Genomic DNA, 21,144 nt, shown 5'->3' on the forward strand with positions numbered 1-21,144 from the left:
TCAGTGAAAGGAGGTGAAGGAGAGTCAAGGTCGCATGGGGGAGAGAAGAAAGTCTCTTCTCTCCGTCTGCAACTGAGGCCTTTTTCACTTGCAGACATATACTCGGTACAAAGTTGTCGTGTGTTTCATTGCCTTCAGGAAAAGAACCATGTCAGTGTAGCGTAAACCTGACATATTTATTGGTGTTTCCAATACGACAGTTTGGATGAAGAGGAGGACGAGGACGCCGTGAATCTCTGCAGAGTCAGTCGTTAGACGGCTGGAGAAAATCCACCCACGTGAATTCGTTGGGAGGTCGGCAGGTCCCCGTCTGGAAACATCCTCTCAGCCCAACTGTCTGACGGAAACCTCAAGGGAACCTTCGCGTCAAATCAGGTAAAGATCCGCGGGTGAAATTGTGTTAATGGACGTCAGAAAAAATAATGTTTGAGTCTAAATTAAATACCGTTGCAGAGCGGGATTAGAATCAGATTGATTCGAATGCACGAACAGTGAAAAACTGTTAGACAAGACCACTTGGATAAAAGACCATGGCAAAATAATCTCCCATGTCAGGGACATGATGAGGTATTTCCGGTGTCAGGGACACTAGGGGCCACATTAAACAGTACTGTGGAGTGAATGTGAATGCTTATTTGTTTGGTTATTGATGAAAAGGGAACGTTGGACAGGCAATTGCCAACCAAGTAGAACGGTGTCACTTCCCACTGAAACTGTGTGTTATTTGTTGGGCACAAGTAAAAATTGAGAAGTTGAGTGTGGTGGACGGCTGTATCCGCAGGTAATTAGTACCTGTAGAAGCCTGATACAGTGGACGATCCACATGCTGTTGTGACTGATCGTTTGCTTGTGCCAAGTTGCAACTATGGGAAAGAGAAACAGTAAACCCCAATTAACGGGGATCCTAAATTTATGAACACCTATTCCCCCGGATCAGCAAGATACTTGAGTGAATGGAAGAAAAAGTATGAGTTTCCTGGGAAACTGGAAACCTGCGCATGCGATAAATTGGTAACTCAATTAAAAGCAGAAGCGGCGATAGCAGGACCTAAGAAAACTGATAAACTTAAATTACAGATTATAGAAGCTGGCAGGAACAGGCAGAAAGGAGACGGCTTTGTGGAATGCAGGCAAAAAGAGAAAAAGATAAGGAGAAAGGTGAGAAAAAGTCCCTCATAGCAGCTCTCCAAGAGGATCCAGCTGATTTTGTAGGGCGTCCACAAGCACTAATTCAACAGGAAGAACGCCGAGGCATAAGCCGCCGAGGCGGGGGCAGCGGAGTCAGCGATAACACCGGGTCCCCAGGTCCCCCCCAGTGAGATAGTGGGACCTGTCCTACCTAGCCCCAGTCGCACTAGAACGGGAAAGTTGTATAGTCCCCTGGTTAATGAGGTTCAACAATTAGCAGCAGCTATGTCTGACACGAACCCATTTAAAAACCCCCAGGGTGATGGGTCATGGCTTGGGCCCCGTCCTGACCCGCCTCCCTGGCCACCGCTGGAAGATCCTATGAGCATCTTCCCAGCAATTGAAGTGCCCAACCCTCATTTTGGGGTGAGGGGGGATAACAGACCTCTCCTCCTGGTGAGGAGACCCTGGTCCTGTAAAGAACTAGAAGATGCAGTTAAGGGGCTGGGAGATCCACTCTCTAACGTCCGTCAATGGAGTAACAACCTACAGTAACTCAGACAGACATATAATTAAGATGGGCAGGAAATAGATTCAGTATGTAGAAAAGCTTTAGGACACAGGTATGGGGGAGTTAGAGGGGGATATACTGGACGGAACCCAGCCGGAGTCGTTTTGCCCTCAGACGACCCCGCGCTGGAAGCTCAGGTTACAGCATTAATAGAGAGGATTAGAGATGCTTTTGTCAAACCCCCTGATTGCCAAACCATTGCTCAGTGTAAACAGAAAGATGATGAGGATGTACAGGAATATACAGGAAGGTTAGAGGAAGTGTTTAAAGCAAACAGTGGATTGGAACCTGAGGAGGCCCCTGGTTCAGCCTATCAGCAGCAGTTAAAGCAGGCCCTGCTGAGTGGTTTACGCCCTTCCATTACGCATCACATACGATAACTTAACATTAACACTCCCACAGATGGAGTCACTCAGATAATGAATTATGCACAACATGCACAAGACATGCAAAAAACATAAATCAGAACAGCAATCTAAGGCTGCTGTGTTTGCACTCCTGGATGTGATGAGCAGTGGCGGAGCCCGGGGGGGCCCCCAGCAGTACAGCAGAGCAGGATTCAGAGGAAGAGGCAGGGGCAGAGGAGGCCCAGATAGGCAAGATAGCAGGTTCAGAGATGAAGGAGAAAAAGATGACACATGCTACAACTGTGGTCGACCAGGACATTTTGCACGAGAGTGTGATCGACCACGACAGAGACAGAATAGGAAGAGGCATAGACGGCCAGATGAGTACAACCGACCTGAACCCCATAACCTTAATGCATGACTAGACCCCTCAAACACTGAAGAATTGGATCTTAGTGAAATTGTGGAGACTTATTATAATGCAGAAGGGAATAAAGTGATGCCCATTAGGATGCTAAAAATTAATGGAGTAAAAATAAAATTTTTGTGTGATACAGGAGCAGACAGAACAGTATTGAGGGACAGGATTCCTGGAGTGACAAGAGGTGATAAACATATCTTTGTGAAATCAGCAAATTGACAGGTCACTCCTTGTAGTTTCTCTCAAAGCCTTGTGATTAAGGATGAGGCATCTGGCTTTCAGGAAAAGGCAATGGCAGTTTTATGCCCAAGCTGTCTAGTCAATCTACTGGGCAGAGATCTGCTGAGCAAACTAAAAATATCCATGGTGCCCACTACCAATGGAATGGCAGCAATAGGTCCAGGGGAAGAAATCCCCTCCTATGTAGTGCTAAAACAAGGGGCACCTCACTACTGGTGGCCTCTAGACCTGCCCACGCCTGACCCTGGACGGACAGGAGAGCAGCTCCTGCGCCTGTTGCCTGATCCTCAACCACCTCACATAGAGAGCCTCACTCCAGAGCAGATGCATGTCACTCTTCACTATAAACACACTCCAGGCCCTGACTTAGATTATCCACAGAAATTTGAAAAACTAGGGCCACAAAGAATAACTCTTAAGACTCTTTACACTGACAGAAAAGGAAAAGCAGTCTGTTCTGTAGGCCTCACCCAGGAAGCTAAACGTCTTGTAAAAGGGTGGACACCTAATCCTCATCTGTCAGTGTCTAAGACTAATGACATGTACTGGGAGGAGCTGAAACAGTTTTTAAATGAAGCAGAAAGCATTTATGATTGGCACGAGGATGAGGGGGGCTGGTTCAGTAATAGTGTGGGAAACATTGGGGGATGTTTGTGGGATTGTGGGATGTTTTGGATGCCTCCTGGGCACCTCCCTGGGGAGGTGTTCAGGGCATGTCCCACCGGGAGCAGGCCCCGGGGAAGACCCAGGACACGCTGGAGGGACTATGTCTCCCGGCTGGCCTGGGAACGCCTCGGTGTCCCATCAGAAGAGCTGGAGGAAGTGTCAAGGAAAAGGAAGTCTGGGTATCCCTGATTAGGCTACTTCCCCCGCGACACGGTCCCGGATAAGCGGAAGAAGATGGATGGATGGATGGATGGATGGATGATGATGGATGGATGGATGGTGATGGATGGATGGATGGATGGATGGAAGTGTGTATCATGTATTTCAGTAGTCCTACAAATTTTTGAGTCAAAATTTCACTTGACCTGGAAGTTTTAGGCCATATGCACACGCTCTTCCGCATTCGAGGTCAGCCAGGTCAATCACTTCCGGCATCCACAGTGTCCATTAGTGATGGGAAGTTCGGCTCTTTTCACAGTCGGCTCTTTCGACTCCTGAACGGCTCTTAATTTAGGATTTTTTGTAGGCCTTTGCAGAAATTAATGGTTTGTGTGTTGAAAACTCTTTCATGTGCGGTGTTTTTATGAGAAGCCTTATAATTGTCTAATTTTGTGCATGTATTCTGTTACAAAACTGTTCTTCCTTTTGTTTAATATTTGAATCAAACATTTTTATTGCACAAATGAACAAAAAACTGCAAACAAATCCACAGAACAGAACCAAACTCGAGCAAACAGTATTAATGTCCTCAGTGAAGGTTGGCATTCAACAAAGTCATGATGCCTCAGCTTGGACTGATCCGATTTCTTCTCTCGGTGAGTATCTGCCCTGTTTTTGAGAAGATTCTCATTCAGAAGTAACAGAGTCAAAATTTCACATGTCCTGGAAGTTTTAGGCCATATGCACACGCTCTTCCGAATTCCAGGTCAGCCAGGTCAATCACTTCCGGCATCCACAGTGTCCATTGCAATTATGGCGTTTTTCACTCGCTCGCTCCAAGATCTACCAAGGACTACGGTCGACGACGTGGGACGGATTATACAGACACTTAGTGAAACATCAGTGACAAACAAAGAGAAGGGCTTCAAGCTACATCGACAATTATGAAGGTAAGACGTGTCTTTACAAAACTTATCGTACATGCTGACTTAGATAACACTAGTGCAGCATTGTGTGTGGTGGTGATACCACTTTTCTGTTTTCGTTCATGAACTATTAACCATTAACCTTTTAAATACATAATCTCAGTGTCAAATAAGGATTCAAGCCCAGGAGAAGTAACCATTAGGACTGAGTGTTATCAGTGAGGAAAAGCCAAAAGCCTCACAACTTGAGCGTAAGGGAAAGTTCTCCTGCAGGTTCAGAGCAGGCTGGATTCTAAGACGGGTTCTGTTCCTCAGTCAAGTTTCTGTGAATCATTGTGCGCTTGCTCGAAGTTATTTTAAATGCATGTTCCTTTTCACAGGCCGTAAAGAACCCTGTTGTTTTGGGATATTGTAAATGTTGGTGCTAAGCACTGGAATTCATAGAAACTGAGACAGTCAATGATAATAATAATACAAAATAATCATTTGGCTATAATTTATTTTTTGGCTCCCACAAACTGTTTGGTCGTTATTTGTTCATGTTATTCTTTAGAATTTAATGACGCATTTAAAAACAATTCCCACTGTCCTCATGCATTCCCCTTTTATAACTGCACTTTGATCATAATGTAACAGATGTGTGTATATTCATTGATTGACCATGGTAAGTAATGGTTCTTACACAGTAATAGTGTTATTATTATGATTATGATTAATAAATAAAGACATTTTCCGTAGTAATCATATCAGAGAGACTTTAGATCAAGTTGGGTCAAATCTTTAAACAATACTTTGTTGACCTTTAAAAAATTCTCACAGACCATGTCAACTTATGTGAAAAGGTTCAACTACACAAGGTTTTGGTGGGACAGGTACATTTGTCCTCACCTGATCATGCAATACAATGTCTTTCAGCCAAAAAACAGACAAACAAATCGTCTCTTCAGGCTTTTTAGATAAATAAATAAAGAAATAAATCTTTTTGGTTCAACTTTATTCATTTCTAACTTTGGCTAATTTCATTTATTTATCTAAATATTTTTGTTCTTTTCCATAGGAGCAACTTATACGAGGGCGTCAGTTCACTTCTGCCTGAACTTTCCACACTCAGGGTGGATGAAGTATATAGTGATCTTCCCAGTGATGTGGCTTCCTTAATAACAACTATGGCTACGGGCATCCGTGTTCCTCTGGTTGACTCTGCATTTGGAAAAGTGCAAGAAGGAAGTGTCATATCACATGCCAGCAAAGACGGTCCCAGAAATCTGCCCACACAAAGATGCTCCTTCTCCCCCACAACTGCCACTTCACGGTTACAGACCCTCTACCTGCTCTTTGTCTGCACTGAACACCAGCAGCACCACATGATGTCCTTAGCCACAACACTGGAGACATCACACAAAATTGCAAACAGTTCTAAAAAGCAGAGTTCCTGCATTGACTGGGACCCACATAATGACAAACCCACATCACCTCCTCCAAATTCAGACAGGTTTGTCACACCAGGACACAGAGCTCTGCCAAAAACCTTGCAAAAAGACTTCTGAAACCCAGCTATCAGACTGCTGACATGAGATGGGGGCTTTAAATGGAACCTACAGCAGTCGAGGAGTACTGCAGGGCACGGGAGGTAAACCACCATCCCTGTGGTTTCTCATCCACCCAGATGCACCCTGGATGGGGTCATCACCTGATGGCATTGTGTATGACAAGTCTGGGTTTGGCCTTGTTGACATTAAATGCCCTAATGTAGCAAACTAAGTTGACTGCCCATATATTAAGGTCAGTGAGGGCACACATTCATTAAGAAGGTCCCATCCAGGGCCAGATCATACACACATGACATGTTTATTCAGAGGATTCCCAGAGACAATGAAAATATTAAAACAATGAAAGAAAAAAATGACTTTCTTTTTTTTATTCTTACCTCAGTGGCCTCCCTAGAAAATTAGACTCCAGTGGCCTGTTATGTTTCTTCTACAGAATGCTGTTAATTGGCTGATATTTGCTGTTTAGAAGAACATTTTAGATGAAATCTTAAGTAAGAATTTTTCTCAGCCTCTTTTAATGTACATATTTAAATGTATCATGAAAGTTTTTTTATAATAATTAGAGGTAATAATTCATTAGGTCATAAAAATTGATTTTATAATTGTTGTGTGAAACCAGAATGGAATATGTAATGTTTTAGGAGCCTAAAGAAAGGTAGTTGTCTTACCTTAATAATTATCAGGCCCAAGCCAGCAAGAAAGATCCATGCATTCAATTGTGCACTGGCACTTCAGCTCTGTGCAGTCCAGGATCACTGTCGTGTCTGCGTAGTCCTTGAACTCAGCTGGTAGATGTGCCCTGATGTTCCCCTCTGGTATCCATATTCTCGCAGAGCGTATAGAAAGTTGCTCCACGTTGTGATGGTCCGACTGACAGTGGTGGACCCCATAACGGTCAGCAAGGTCACGCTGTTTTGAACCCAGGGCAAGGAAGTTGAGAAACATGAACATCTCATCAATAGGTTGCAGAGAATGGGTATGTGCAAAAGATGAAAATGTACATTACATTTCTTTTAAATTCCATGAGCCATGATCTTTAAGTTACATTGTCTGATTCATGTAAATAACAACTTACCACAGTGGAACTTGGCTCTGTGCCTCTGTGCTTGTGTCACAGTGACCGTAGGTGGCACTGAGGGCTCTATTAAGGCCCAGAACCTCATAAGCAGGTCACAGGATGCAAATCTAAATGAATACATTTTAAATATGAATATTCAAACCATGAATCTGTCATGATCCTGCCATGGACTTCCTGTTAAGGACTTTTATTTTGTAGGACTGAGCAGGATCTAATTTGTGTTCATGAATGTTACCTTGTTTTGATGATAATTGTTTTCACCTGTCTCTTGTTTTGTCCCCTCGTTTAAATACCCTTCAGGTCCCTTAGTTCATTGCTGGGTCATTGCCTTCTCCTGAGTTTCTTACTTGTGAAGTTAAACCCCAGCATTTTTTCCACTAGACATTCCCCTGCCCTTTTGTTTCTGCTGTGTCTGTTTTTCGCCTGTGGAACCCTCGTGTGTGCGAGTAACTGTGTTTCCTTTCGTTGAGTTTTTCCTCTGTGTTCTGCGTCGGCATTCTGTCTGCGTCTCTGTAGCCTGGTGTGTTTGAGTAAGTGACCCAGGCCGTGTTCCTTGTTTTGTGTTTTCTCTGCCTGCGGTGTCCCCATTGTATGCGTGACCCTGGCAGCTTTGTGTGTGTCTGTAGCGTCCCCTGTTGTGTCCCCGAGTGAGTGTGTGGCCCAGGGTGGATGCCCCGTCCCGAGTTCCTGAGTGAGTCTGCGTCCCCGCGAGTGTGTGACTTGGTCTTCCTAGTTCCCTGAGTGTGTCTGAGTTCCCGTGCGTGTGCGATCGTAGAGGTTTTCCGATTTCCCCCTCATAGCCTGTGTTCGTGTGTGGTTCCCGTGTCCTGCTGTTAACCCTTTGTGTTCCGTCTATCCACCCCTTGTTCTTTATTTTTGAGTTCTGTCAGTAAACCTTCTGCACTGAGTACCGGTCCTCTGAGCGTTTTTGGTCCGTTTAAAGAATAGGAGCCTTCGGGCCCTTGACAGAATCGTTGTATAATATGAAATTACTTCAAACATAACTTTCTTAGCCACCATCTTTCACACACACAAACACTGTGACTTATTTGTACCTGCCAAAGTGCAGCACTATTAGTATTTATATTAGCAACAATAACACCATGTTTAACAATACAGTCAAGATCTTACACACTATTGAAACTCAGCTGAAGATCATTAAACTGTAATCATTCTTATAAAGTCCATCTAGTCCATGTACCCCTTCTTCTTCTCCTCTGGGCTGCTCCCTTCAGGGGTCTCCACAGCCAATCATCTGCCTCCATTTAACCCTATCCTCTGTATCCTCCTCACCCACACCAACTATCCTCATGTCCTCCTTCACTACATCCAAGAACCTCCTCTTTGGTCTTCCTCTAGGCCTCCTTCCTGGCAGCTCTAACCTCAGCATCCTTTTACCAATGTATTCACTGTCCCTCCTCTGAACATGTCCAAACCATCTCAATCTGGCTTCCCTGGCTTTTTCTCCAAAACATCTAACATGAGCTGTCCCTCTGATGTCCTCATTCCTGATCCTATCCATCCTCGTCACTCTCAGAGAGAACCTCAACATCTTCAGCTCTGCTACCTCCAGCTCTGCCTCCTGTCTTTGTCTCAGTGCCAGTGTCTCTAAACCAGACAACATTGCTGGTCTCACCACTGTCTTGTCCACCTTTCCTTTCATTCTTGCTGACACTCTTTTGTCACACATCACACCTGACACTTTCCTCCACCCGTTCCAACCTGCTTGCACACGTCTCTTCACTTCTTTTCCACACTCTCCGTTGCTCTGGACTGTTGACCCTAGGTCCTTAAAATCCTCCACCTTCTTCACCTCTACTCCCTGTAACCTCACCGTTCTACTTGAGTCCCTCTCATTTACACACATGTACTCTGTTTTACTGCAGCTCAGCTTCATTCCTCTCCTTTCCAGAGCAAACCTCCACCTCTCTAGATTTTCCTGCACCTGCTCTCTGCTCTCACTACAGATGACAATGTCATCTGCAAACATCATGGTCTACGGAGATTCCTGTCTAACCTCATCTGTCAGCCTGTCCATCACCACAGCAAACAAGAAGGGGCTCAAAGCCGATCCTTGGTGCAGTCCCACCTCCACCTTGAACTCCTCTGTCACCCCTACACCTCACCACTGTCTTACAGCTCTCATACATGTCCTGCATCAAACATACTTCTCTCCACTCCAGACTTCCTCGTACAAAAATATAGTCCATGTACCCCTACAGTCTGTAATCTAACTTTGAGCATGTTGGACATCTTACCTTGTGAAAAAGACATATGTCCTTGTCTGAGCCAGCAAAACGATGAATCCCAAAGCGCTGATTTATGGTCAGCTTCTCGACTTGGTCCCTCAGTTTGAGGATCTCCTTTCTGAGAGACATATTTTCCTCGAGGACTAAATCCACAACTGCAGGCCCCAGTGGCGCTGGCTCTCTTCTCTCCCATACCCCCGGCCTTGGAGTGGGAGCAGTAAAATTGTTCCACTGAAATAATGCTGGAACAGCTCCTTTGGCTAATAGCCGTCACCCTGTCTCGGACTTTGGCTCGCAGATGTCCTCTTTTTTAAAATGACAGCTACAAACTCTGGTATGGGGGCTAACAAGCCATTTTCGTCTAATTTCCGCATCGGATGGAAATGTGTGGCAACTAACTGCTTTGTTGTACTTACTTGAGGCTTGACACAAAGGTACACAACAGTGCTCAGGTGCTGTGCTGTCGGTTCTCTCATATTTAAATGTTTTCTTGCTACACATATTGTTTTATCGCAGGCGAGTGATAGCGGAAGCAACTGAACTGGCTGAGACTTTATCGGAAGTGGGTCATTGCTCAGTGTGCATATACTGAATTATTGACTGACAGTCCCTAAACGTAATAAATCAATAAGTGACGGTCCCTAAAAGTAATAAATCAATAAGTGACGGTTGGTAAACGGTACCTTAAGACCTGAAGACCTTCGGACATTCAGACCTTCAGACCTTAACCCTGGAGAACCCATGGGGTCAAATTTGGCCGCTATTAATTGCTGCTAATTAAAAAACTGTCAATTTTAACTTCAAAAGCCCAGAGTCCCACTTCTGACCCCTGCATAGCGATACCTAGTGGATGAATATTGAACTAACATGAGCCAGAGTAGTAGTGACAAGATGGCTGACCACAAGCTGTTTTGTTGAGCTGGAAACCTACACAAACAAAATCGTCTTCTCAGCAAACCAGCGGTTGGTAAAATTGATTTATTTTGTTAATCTATTCAGCAGTAGTTTGCAGAATGCATAGAAGTATGTTTAATATTATTTTTGAATAAATTAGTGACTCTGAGCTAGTTCAAACAATGATGGGTCAAAAATGACCCTTTGGTTCTTTCCTAAATCCTAAAAAAGGGAATAAAGGGTTAAAATAGAAAAAGTGGATATTTTGGTGTTCAGAGAACTTAAAGCAGTCACTTCCTGGGTTCTCCAGGGTTAAGACCCTCAGACCCTCAGACCTTCAGACCCCTCATACCCTCATACCCTCATACCCTCAGACCTTCACACCTTCAGACCTTAAGAGCTTCAGACCCTCAGACCCTCAGACCCTCAGACCTTCAGACCTTCAGACCTTCAGACCTTCAGACCCTCAGACCTTCAGACCTTCAGCCCACACACAAACCCTCTGTGTTCACTCTGTTTTCTGTTAAACCTCACACTGACCACCCTCATGTCTCTGCAGCCCTGATGTCGTTGCTGAGCTGCACAACAGACCAAGGTCAGTGAACTTTTCCTGTCCCAGTTTGAAGCTGACTCTATAGAATCACTGGTCCCATTTACCAAGGAAACATGTTGTTCATGCTGTAAATATGCAGCCTCAGGTGATGATCAGTTCATCAATATGACCCCTCAGCTGTGTGATACACTCTCAGTAATAATGTACTATTCATTCTTTCACATGTTCCTGCTGCTGCTGCACCACCAACATAGTCAATGTGGAGGAGATGTTCAGTTTGCATTGATGAGGAAACAGGAAATTAGAAATAAACACCCAGTTCTGTCAGTCACTGGGGTAAATACAGGAACAGGAAACAAGGAATGAACAGTGACTGCAGCCATATTTTCTCTGAACAACACGATGCATCTTTTTATTCCTATATTTGACAAACATGTTGAGATATGGAAATATGCTCCAGTCTTATTGCACAGTGGGCTCCTATGTTGTCATCAGTGGCCAATGATTAGACAACTATTAATCCCCAGGAACTGCTGACTCTTATATATGTGGGAGGAGAGTCTTCATCTACAAGGACATCTTCATGTTGGGACTCTTAGAGCTGCAGATTCACAGCAATAAAAAGTCACTGAGCCTTTTGGAAATGGTTTTCTACATTAACTGGTCAGAAATGGGATCAGAGTTTCATCAAAGTCACAAGACAAACACAACGAGCTTCAGCTAATGGCACTGAAACACAACACTCAGGAGGAGATTTGGAGGATTCTTTCTTCTGTTTAACATATATCATCCTCTGTTCAGGTGACCCTGAACCATCCTCCTGTTAGTTATGTTGCTATAGGCCTAGACTGCCTGAGAACTCTTCATCAGTGCACTGAGCTCCCCTCTCTTCTCCTTGAATTGTTTCCCACAGCTCGTCTGACTCTGAGTCCCAGCAGCTCCCAGGTTTTTGAAGGAGACTCTTTGTCTCTGAGCTGTGAGGAGGACGACAGCTCTGCTGGATGGACCCTGAGGAGGAACACAGCCAGAGAAACCAGGACTCAGTGTGGACCTGACTGGGGAACATCAGCTGGTTCTTCCTGTAACTTCAGTGGTGTCCTTCGTAAAGCCAAAGGAGATGCCTACAGAAGTGGTGATCGGGTCTTGTATAATCAGGCCAGGAACACACTGAATAAGGAGATCAGAGCAGCTAAGAGGAGCTACTCCAAAAAGCTGGAAAACCAGTTTACAGCTAACGACTCTGCTTCAGTGTGGAGAGGCCTGAGGACAATAACCAACTATAGGACTCCATCCTCCTCCTCAATAGGCAATCAAACGCTGGTGAACGATCTGAATGAGTTTTATTGCAGATTTGAATCACCCCCCACCCGCTCTGATTGTCCTCCAGAGCAACCATTAACACCTCCATCCATCAACCCCCTCTCCCCCGCTCTGATACTTCAGACCAGTGTGGACGATGTGTGTCGGCTCTTCAGGAAGCAGAAGAGAAGGAAAGCACCAGGACCAGATGGGGTTTCACCATCATGCCTCAGAACCTGTGCTGACCAGCTGGCTCCCATCTTCTCTCTGATCTTCAACAGATCACTGGAGCTGTGTGAAGTCCCTGCATGCTTCAAACGCTCCACCATCATTCCCATCCCCAAGAAGCCAAAAATCACAGGACTCAACGACTACAGACCAGTGGCTCTGACATCCGTGGTCATGACGTCCTTTGAAAGACTGGTGTTGGCCCATCTGAAGAACGTCACTGGACCCTTCCTGGACCCCCTGCAGTTTGCCTACCGATCCAATCGGTCCGTGGATGATGCAGTCAATATGGGGCTGCACTACATCCTGCAACATCTGGACAAACCAGGGACTTATGTAAGGATTCTGTTTGTGGACTTCAGCTCAGCATTCAACACCATCATCCCATCACTCCTCCAGAATAAACTCTCCCAGCTCTCTGTTCCTGACTCCACCTGTCAGTGGATTACAAGCTTCCTGACGGATAGGCAACAGCTAGTGAGGATGGGGAAATTTACTTCTGGCTCCCGCATCACCAGCACCGGCGCCCCCCAGGGGTGTGTTCTCTCCCCACTGCTCTTCTCCCTCTACACAAACGACTGCACCTCCTGCGACTCCTCTGTGAAACTCCTGAAGTTTGCAGATGACACCACTGTCATTGGTCTCATCCAGGACGGTGAAGAGTCTGCATACAGACAGGAGGTGGAGCAGCTGGCCCGCTGGTGCAGTCACAACAACTTGGAGCTAAACACGCTCAAAACAGTGGAGATGGTTGTGGACTTCAGGAGAAATGCCCCCACCCACCCCCCTCTCACCATTATGAACAGCACTGTGGCACTAGTGGAGTCATTCAGGTTCCTAGGCACCACCATCTCTCAGGACCTGAAGTGGAACTTCCACATCGACTCCATCACGAAGAAGGCCCAGCAGAGGTTGTACTTCCTGCGCCAGCTGAAGAAGTTCAACCTTCCACAGACGCTGCTGACCCAGTTCTACTCAGCGGTCATCGAGTCGGTCCTGTGCTCCTCCATCACTGTCTGGTTTAGTTCTGCCTCTAAATCAGACATCCGAAGACTTCAGAGGACAGTCCGCACCGCTGAGAAGATCATCGGTGTTACCCTACCCACCCTCCAAGTCCTGTTCACCTCCAGAGTGAGAAAAAGAGCTCGGAAAATCACTCTGGATGCCACCCACCCGAGTCACCACCTCTTCCAGCTCTTACCGTCTGGCCGGCGCTTCAGAGCTCCAAACATCAAGACAGCCCGGCACAAAGGAAGCTTCTTCCCTCAGGCCATCCAACTCTTAAACTCGTAGCTCTCCACCATTCCCTTCCACCACCTGCACTATGACACTTGCACCTTCTTGCTCTTTGCACACCAATTAGTTCCCCTTTCATCCTGTTTCTCAGGTTATCTGTGCATTTTTCTCTTAATCTTTTAGTTTTTTGTAGCATTTCTGTAGCATTTATGTTTACTGTTTGACCCTTTGTAGCATTTGTATTTATGTCTGTTTGCACTGGAGTACCCCCCCCCCCCCCCCCCCCCCCGTACCAAAACAAATTCCTTGTGTGTGTGTGTGTGCACACTCACTTGGCAATAAAGCTCATTCTGATTCTGATTCTGATTCTGATTCTACTGTGGGACAGTGGAGTTTACTGGTGTGAGTCCAGAGAGGGAGCAACCAGTCAGAGCATCAACATCACTGTCAGTGGTAAGATGAGCCTGTGGAGTTAGTATTGATGAAGCTGTGTGGAAATGGATGAAATGCTGTAGTTTGTCTCTGTGTTGAGGTGGAGCAGTGATCCTGCAGAGTCCTGTCCTCCCTGTGATGGAGGGAGAAAACATCACCCTGATCTGTAGAACCCAGACATCCTCCGACCTCCCAGCTGATTTCTATAAACACGGCTCCCTCATCATCGATCGGCCTACGGGTCACGTGACCATCCTCCATGTTTCCAAGGCCGATGAAGGCGTCTACAGGTGTAACATCAGGGGCCATGGAGAGTCTCCACCCAGCTGGATCTCTGTCACAGGTCAGCAGCTTCACTTTGATTGACACTCTGATTTCAGGCTCATGTTCACCTGACCAGGTGGGCTTCTGTCTGCAGGAACACCTACAACCACAGCACTGTCCCCAGACCCCGCCCCCCTCCTGCAGGTGTTCACAGTGGTCCGTTACCTGGTGGTGTTCTGTCCATACATCATCTCCACTGTCCTCATGGTGTCTCTGTATCGACACAGACCCACAGGTAACACTCTGAATCAATCAATCAATCAATCAATCAATCAATCAATCCCTCCACTGTCTCATGTCCCTGATTATGTCCAGCCCATTTTATGATTGTCTCCTTTGACAGGAAGTGACCTGCCTGTCCCCATGGTGACAGCAGCACCCGTCCAGGCTGAGCAGCGATTGGCTGAGGACTTTGATGATGTCATGGCGGTCACCACTGAGCATCACTTCTGAGCTGTCTTCCTGTTTCTCTGTGACTCTGAACAGTTTGAATAAAGGTCCAAACACTGTACAAAGTCTGGAAGTACTGTGGTATTTCTGTGTACTGTCTCAGTACATGCAGTAAAACTACAGTATGAGTCCTCTCCACAGCTTTATACAGTGGTGCTGGAAGTGGAATAAAAAGTACTACCAGTACTAGAGTAAATGTAATTGGTTACTTTAAATCTCTATATACTGTGGAGCCTTTAGTGCCGACACAAACAAAACTTTATTTTCCTGGTGTGAAAAGTTTCATGTGAGTCTGAGGAAAAGTTCCAGGATTCACCACAGACACAGCACCCTGCTCCTCCTTATACAGACAGAACTTCACCAAACTCCATTCAGAAATCTGACAATTTGATTTTGCTTTAGCAACAACAGCCAATACTCACATCCTGAGACTCTGATCAGCTCTGACATGGAAATATCTTCAAGTCCATTTGGCATCAACAACATAGAACATCTAAGATTTGGACCCATTTTTAAAATGAGGATGCTGCTATTTGAACATGATCACAGACAGTTTCTCCTCAACATCTGCAGCCTGGAAACACCTGGACATGTTACTTCCTCATGAACTCAAGACAGAAAATTTGAATGCGGTTTTCAGAGCAGCTGCACAGGCAAAATCATCATGATCCAAACCCAAAAGGAACTTTATCAGAACTTTAAACTCTTTTAAAGCCGATTGGTAGGACAACAATACCAACTCAGTGTGGATCTCAGTGCACCAGCTGCTGCAGGCGCTTTCCTCTGTTGCAGCACCTGAGAAGCTTCATGGAGCTGAAAGAGGAAGAGAAAGTGTCCTCACACTTTGGGGAAGGGCAGTGGCAGCTGCTGTCAACATGTCCTGAAGCTGTTTTTGAATCTGAACGCAGTTTAGGAAGAAGCAGCTTCACGGGGACTTTGTGTTTGTTGGAGCCTTTAGTGAAGATGAAGATGTTGGTGGTGTTTGGGATCCTGGTGCACGGTAAGACCACCTTCCTCCCTCTGATCTGATTCACCAACACTTCAGCTCTTTGCTGTTTCATCCTCGCTGTAACTGCACCATGATGGTGGCTTCACATAAATGCAGTAGACGGAAACATCAAATGAAATAAAAGGACAATCAGTGCAGATACAAAACTTTCAACTGTCATATACTGAGATAACAAGAAGTTTTTAGCTTGGACTTAAACATTGTCAGAGATGAGGCTTGTCTAACATCATCAGGAGACTATTCCAGGTTTTAGCTGCATAAAACTGGAACGCTGCTTCTCCCTGTTTAGTCCTGACTCTGGGCACGAGCAGAAGGTCTGTCCCTGATGTTCTCAGAGTTCGAGATGGTTCATATGGTACCAACATGTCAGAGATGTAATGTGGTGCTGAGCCATGAAGAGACTTATACACAAGCAGTGCTGTTTTAAAGGCTATTCTCTGAGAGACAGGAAGCCAGTGCAGAGATCTGAGAACAGGAGTAATTTGGTTGTACTTCCTGTTTCTAGTCAGGACACATGCAGCAGTGCTCTGAATGTACTGCACCTGCCCTACAGCTCTTTTTGAGACCCCTGTGAGCAGTTATAGTAATCTAACCTGCTGGAGATAAAAGCATGGATGAGTCTCTCCAAGTCTGGTTTAGACCTGATCCCTTTGATTCTGATGTTTCTGAGATGATAAAAAGCTGACGATGTTATCGATTTAATGTAGCTGTTAAAATTCAAGTCTGAGTCCATGATCACCCCTAGATTTCTAACTTGATATTTAGATTTTACAGAAAGAGACTCGAGGTGACTGCTGACACTTTCTCTTTGTTTCTGAGGCCCAAAGATGATTATTTCAGTCTTGTCTCTGTTTATTTGGAGAGAGTTCTTTTTCATCCACACAGTGATCTGTTCAATACAGCGACACAGTGAATCCACTGGTCCATATTCACCTGCTGTGAGTGAAATGGAAATCTGAGTGTCATCTGCATAGTTATGGTCAGACACATTATTGCTGCGTATTAACTGGCCTAAAGGAAACATGTAAAGATTTAACTAAAGGGGCCCTGAGATGGACCCCTGAGGGAACCCACACAGAGGTTTAAAAGGATTTTTGGGAAGCATCAGATACCAGTTCATTTCAAACCTACCAACACAAGACAGAGACTGGTTCCCCATAAAGACTGGACACAAAAGCAAAAGAACAGCCATGTGGTCTGTAAGGGACCGAGCCGGCACAGACGAGGACACAGACAAAAATATCTGAAAAAAATGGGTTTTTATTTCCCCAAAAAGAAATAGACAACAACTTAACTTTATAATCATAGCATGAGCTCTTAAAACCAGTCAAAGAAACCAAACTGAACTCAGGCTAAATCAATTTTAAAAAAGGACACCACTGTGCAAACTAACTAAAGAGAAAGTGACCCACAGACTGAACACAGAAGGAGACATATATAGTGGCTGATCAGACCACTTAACACACACAGGGGGATAACAAAGAAACAAACTACAAATAGCAAATAAATATTAAATTAATCTCAATCCCAATATCATCAATGAAATATTAACCCAACAAATATCTAAAACTTCTAACATAACTTTTACAAATAAACAAAACCTCCAAACAAATTTCCCAACTTCCCCTACAAGGTGGCCAGCACATAGTACAGTCCAATTGGCCCCTTCCTCTATTTAAGTGTTTTATTTCCTGGAGTCCATCCTTTGCCTGAGGCCTGCCAGAACATCCCTCCAGGAGCAGCACCAACCACCATCGGCATCCCAGCACTGGTAACTCAATGAAATAATGATTAGAAAATATGCTTAAAAGTAACTAAATTAAAATGTGACTATACAAAAATTTCCTAACTGTGCACGCTACAGATGGAAGACAATGTATTGTCCACATGCAAAATAAATATACTGTGAAACAAAATGTGTGATTTATTTGTGTAATCTGTAAACTAATGTAAAATACATTGAAATTAACTTAAACTAAAGAAACTCAGATGTGTAGTGCTTGAGGATTACCGACATTAGTCTCAGCTGTGGGTGGCCACGGGGCGGCCATCACATGGTCTTTGCTGTCCAGTGTAAGGAAGAAAGCTCAGAACTCTACATTGGAGAAACCAAACAACCAGTTACAAGGAGGATGGTCCAGCACAGGAGGAGCAGCTCCTCAGGACCACAGTCAGCTGTGCACCTCCATTTAGAGGAAACAGGACACTCTTTTCAAAACAGTGATGTTCATATTTTGGACAGAGTTCACAAAATGAGCCTATTTGGGCTAGGGGTGGAGTAAAACCAACCCAAAGGATAAATTTGAGATTTCATACCAGCTTTCCCTTAGAGTGATGAAGCTACCTGAATGAGTAATGAAATGTTTCAACCTAAAATACTGTAGATAACTTCACCTGGATGACTGAGAATCTCCACCATGATGGTCTGATTCACAGGCCAAAGGACTGAGAAGAAAAAGGACCAAATATCTGTGTTCTTATCAAATACTTTCATGTTGACCAATATTCAAATCATTCAGGCCTAAAAATGAAGAAACCTCATCTCCTCTCAAATCCAGACTAGAAGACACAACTTCAACCATGACAGACTGACAGAAATAAGCTGCGTCTTTGCATCATGACCATCAATCATAGACAGTCCCCAGGTCACTGCAGGTCATGGAAGAACTATATTAACTTTGCGTGATGAGATGTGAACACACTGACTGGAATTAGTTGGTTCTGGACTTGTCCAGTGGATCAAAAAGAGCAAATCTACAGTAAATCAGTGACCAACAGGAAACAGAACCAACAGCACAAATCTGGACCCACAGTAGATCAAAGAAATCCAACAGGACCAACCTGTGAAGCCGAAGCTCTAAAGGAAAAAGACAAACAATATCAATGAAATTCCTTCTTAATAAACACTGAACATGAGACCAAATGTCATGAAACTTCACTTGGTAACTGGTAGTTTCACACAGTGTTTGTGTCTAATGTGAACCAGGGAACCAGATCAGAGTTTAAATAGAGATATGTCGATACATAGACATTTATCTTCCCTCTTTCCAAAGTTTTAATTTGTAAGAAATAAGAGCCTGTCCATCATCTGTGGCCACACAATATTTGCCAAGGGAGGCAAAAGGTTTCACTGGTTTAATTTACAGCAGTGTGTGTAACTTAGGGGACGACTTGCATTCAGCAGAAAATGTATCAGTGGTTTGTGTTGAAGCCAGACGTTATGTCTGCAATCATTTCATTTTTTGACCATCAACGTCATTTCCTACACACTGTAATGTGCTAATTGTTTCATTTTACATTCCTTTTCTTGAAATATCCAGGAGGCCAGGTGTTCGCACCAGAACGTTTTATGCTTTTATGACTGCAAGTCAGTGAAGTTTCCACCTGCTTCTCCTGCTTTGTCCTTCATGTCCGTCACTAAATTACTAACCCTCTCTCCATGCTGTAATTAGTTCTGCCTAGCTCTAAAATCAGTCCGTGACCTTAGGGTTAACTTAGTGTTAGTGTGAACCTTTGACAGGACCAAATATTTTCAGGGCTGTGCTCAAAATATGCTTGATTATGCCTAAAGACACCACTGGAGGCAGGAAACAAACATTATCAAGAAGTGTTAGTCAGCAACAACATCTGAGTCCAGTTTGAACCACTGATGCACGTTTCTGTCTCTGTGTCCTCACAGTTTCCCAGCATGCCTTTGGTATAGAGGTGTATGAGGGGGCGGAGTCAGTCCTGCTGCCCTGTCAGATCTCTTATGTACCTCTACATCCCACAGTGGTGTGGAGCCACTACGACCTCACACCTTCAACCATCCACCAGCGCGGCCCAGAAGGTGATGACCTCAAAAACCAAAACCAGCGTTTCAGAGACCGAACGTCGATGAAACCTGACGCTCTGGACACTGGAGACCTGAGCCTCACTCTGAGAAAACCCCGCCTCTCTGACAGCGGCGCCTACACCTGCACCGTCACAGCGTTTGGAAACGAACGAAGACAGGCAGATGTGGAGCTGCAGGTCAAAGGTCAGCACCAACACCTGCTGTAGGTACAGGTCAGAGGTCACAGCTGTAGGTACAGGTCAGAGGTCAGAGGTCATGTTCTTCTTTGTTTCTGTTCTCCACAGATCCATTTCCACCCTGGGCCAAAGGTCTTGTTGCTGTGTCTGTGGTTCTTGTGGTTCTTGCTGTTGCTGTGCGTCTTTTCATATATTTTTACTACTTCAGGACAGGTATGTCACTACTACATTACCCATAATGCTGATGGTTACCATGTTTCCTGTAGTTGATCTTTGACTGTGTCTCAGCTCATTTCAGGACCAAACAGAGAATGAATCAGTCTCTAATAAGTAGCTGCTGATGATCCTCAATCAGGACTGAAACCTGGACTTTAGTAACACTGCAGTCATTAGTCCAGTTCCAGTCCAATGGGACCAGACAACAAACATGTTCTTGTTGTTTCTGACCTTTTCTATCCAGCTGTGTAATTGTTGGATTTTGTCTGTAACTGTAGTTTCCCAATAATCTCACTAACAGAGTCTCAGAGTCTGGTCTCAGTCCTTTGTCATCATGGACTGCACAGTCCCTGAGTCAGTTCTTCAGGAACACTGTTACTGATTCATTCATCTGATTGGTTCCTGACTCATTCTTTGGGAACTGCTCCAAATGTCAGGAACAATGAAACGTCTTCATTCAAAAACTAGTTTCCATTGGTTTCTGTTAGAGAAGGATGGAACAGGGAGCTGCTGTTCCTGTCAGTCCTGCTGCTGTCTGTCCAGCTCATGTTGTGTCTGTTGTCCTTTCAGTAGCTGAGAGGTCCACCTTCAGAGAGTCCACCTCCACCCATTGGGTGAAGGTGGACTCAGGGGCGGAGTCTGTCCAGCTGCCCTGCAGCGCTTTAGTTAACCTGCTTCAAGTCTCCATAGTGGAGTGGACGGACAAGCACTACAGGAAGGTCCATGTGTATCAGGACGGCTCTGACCGACCTGAAGAACAGGACGAGTTTTACAGAAACAGAACAGAGATGAAGAAAGACCTGCTGAGAACTGGAGACCTCAGTCTGACCCTGAAACATCCATCAGTCAGAGACACAGGCACCTTCACCTGCAGAGTCTACAGGGAGGGAAGAGTCCTGATGAAGAAACAAATGAAGCTCTGGGTCAAAGGTCAGTTAAAGGTCTTAAGGCTAAGCTAACTGTTTCTATTACATTGATCATCAGGCACAAAAACAGTGAATCAAAACAGCATCATTTCTTTGTCCTTGTTCATTTGTGTCTCAAATGAAACGTCCACAAACTAAAATGACATAGAAACATGGAAATGTGCAGTTTGTCCTCCCAGTTAGTGGAGTCCCATCATGGGCCACTAATCCTAAGTCAGAGCAAGTAAATAA

General features: G+C 44.8%; 1 protein-coding gene and 1 pseudogene across 1 annotated transcript in view; both read left to right on the forward strand.

Moving 5' to 3' along the window:
* Nucleotides 1-10,778: 10,778 nt before the first annotated feature.
* Nucleotides 10,779-14,817, forward strand: LOC113140582 (low affinity immunoglobulin gamma Fc region receptor II-like; annotated as a pseudogene).
* A 625-nt stretch (nt 14,818-15,442) lies between these two features.
* Nucleotides 15,443-21,144, forward strand: part of LOC113125486 (uncharacterized) — a 50,200-nt gene continuing 44,498 nt past the window's right edge. Inside the window, exon 1 of the mRNA XM_026298975.2 lies at nt 15,443-15,751. Coding sequence (XP_026154760.1) covers nt 15,559-15,751 — 193 coding nt within the window. The 5' untranslated portion in view covers nt 15,443-15,558. The remainder of the gene's footprint in view (nt 15,752-21,144) is intronic.

The sequence above is a fragment of the Mastacembelus armatus genome, chromosome 18 (assembly GCF_900324485.2).
Source record: "Mastacembelus armatus chromosome 18, fMasArm1.2, whole genome shotgun sequence".
In the NCBI taxonomy this organism is placed as follows: domain Eukaryota; kingdom Metazoa; phylum Chordata; class Actinopteri; order Synbranchiformes; family Mastacembelidae; genus Mastacembelus; species Mastacembelus armatus.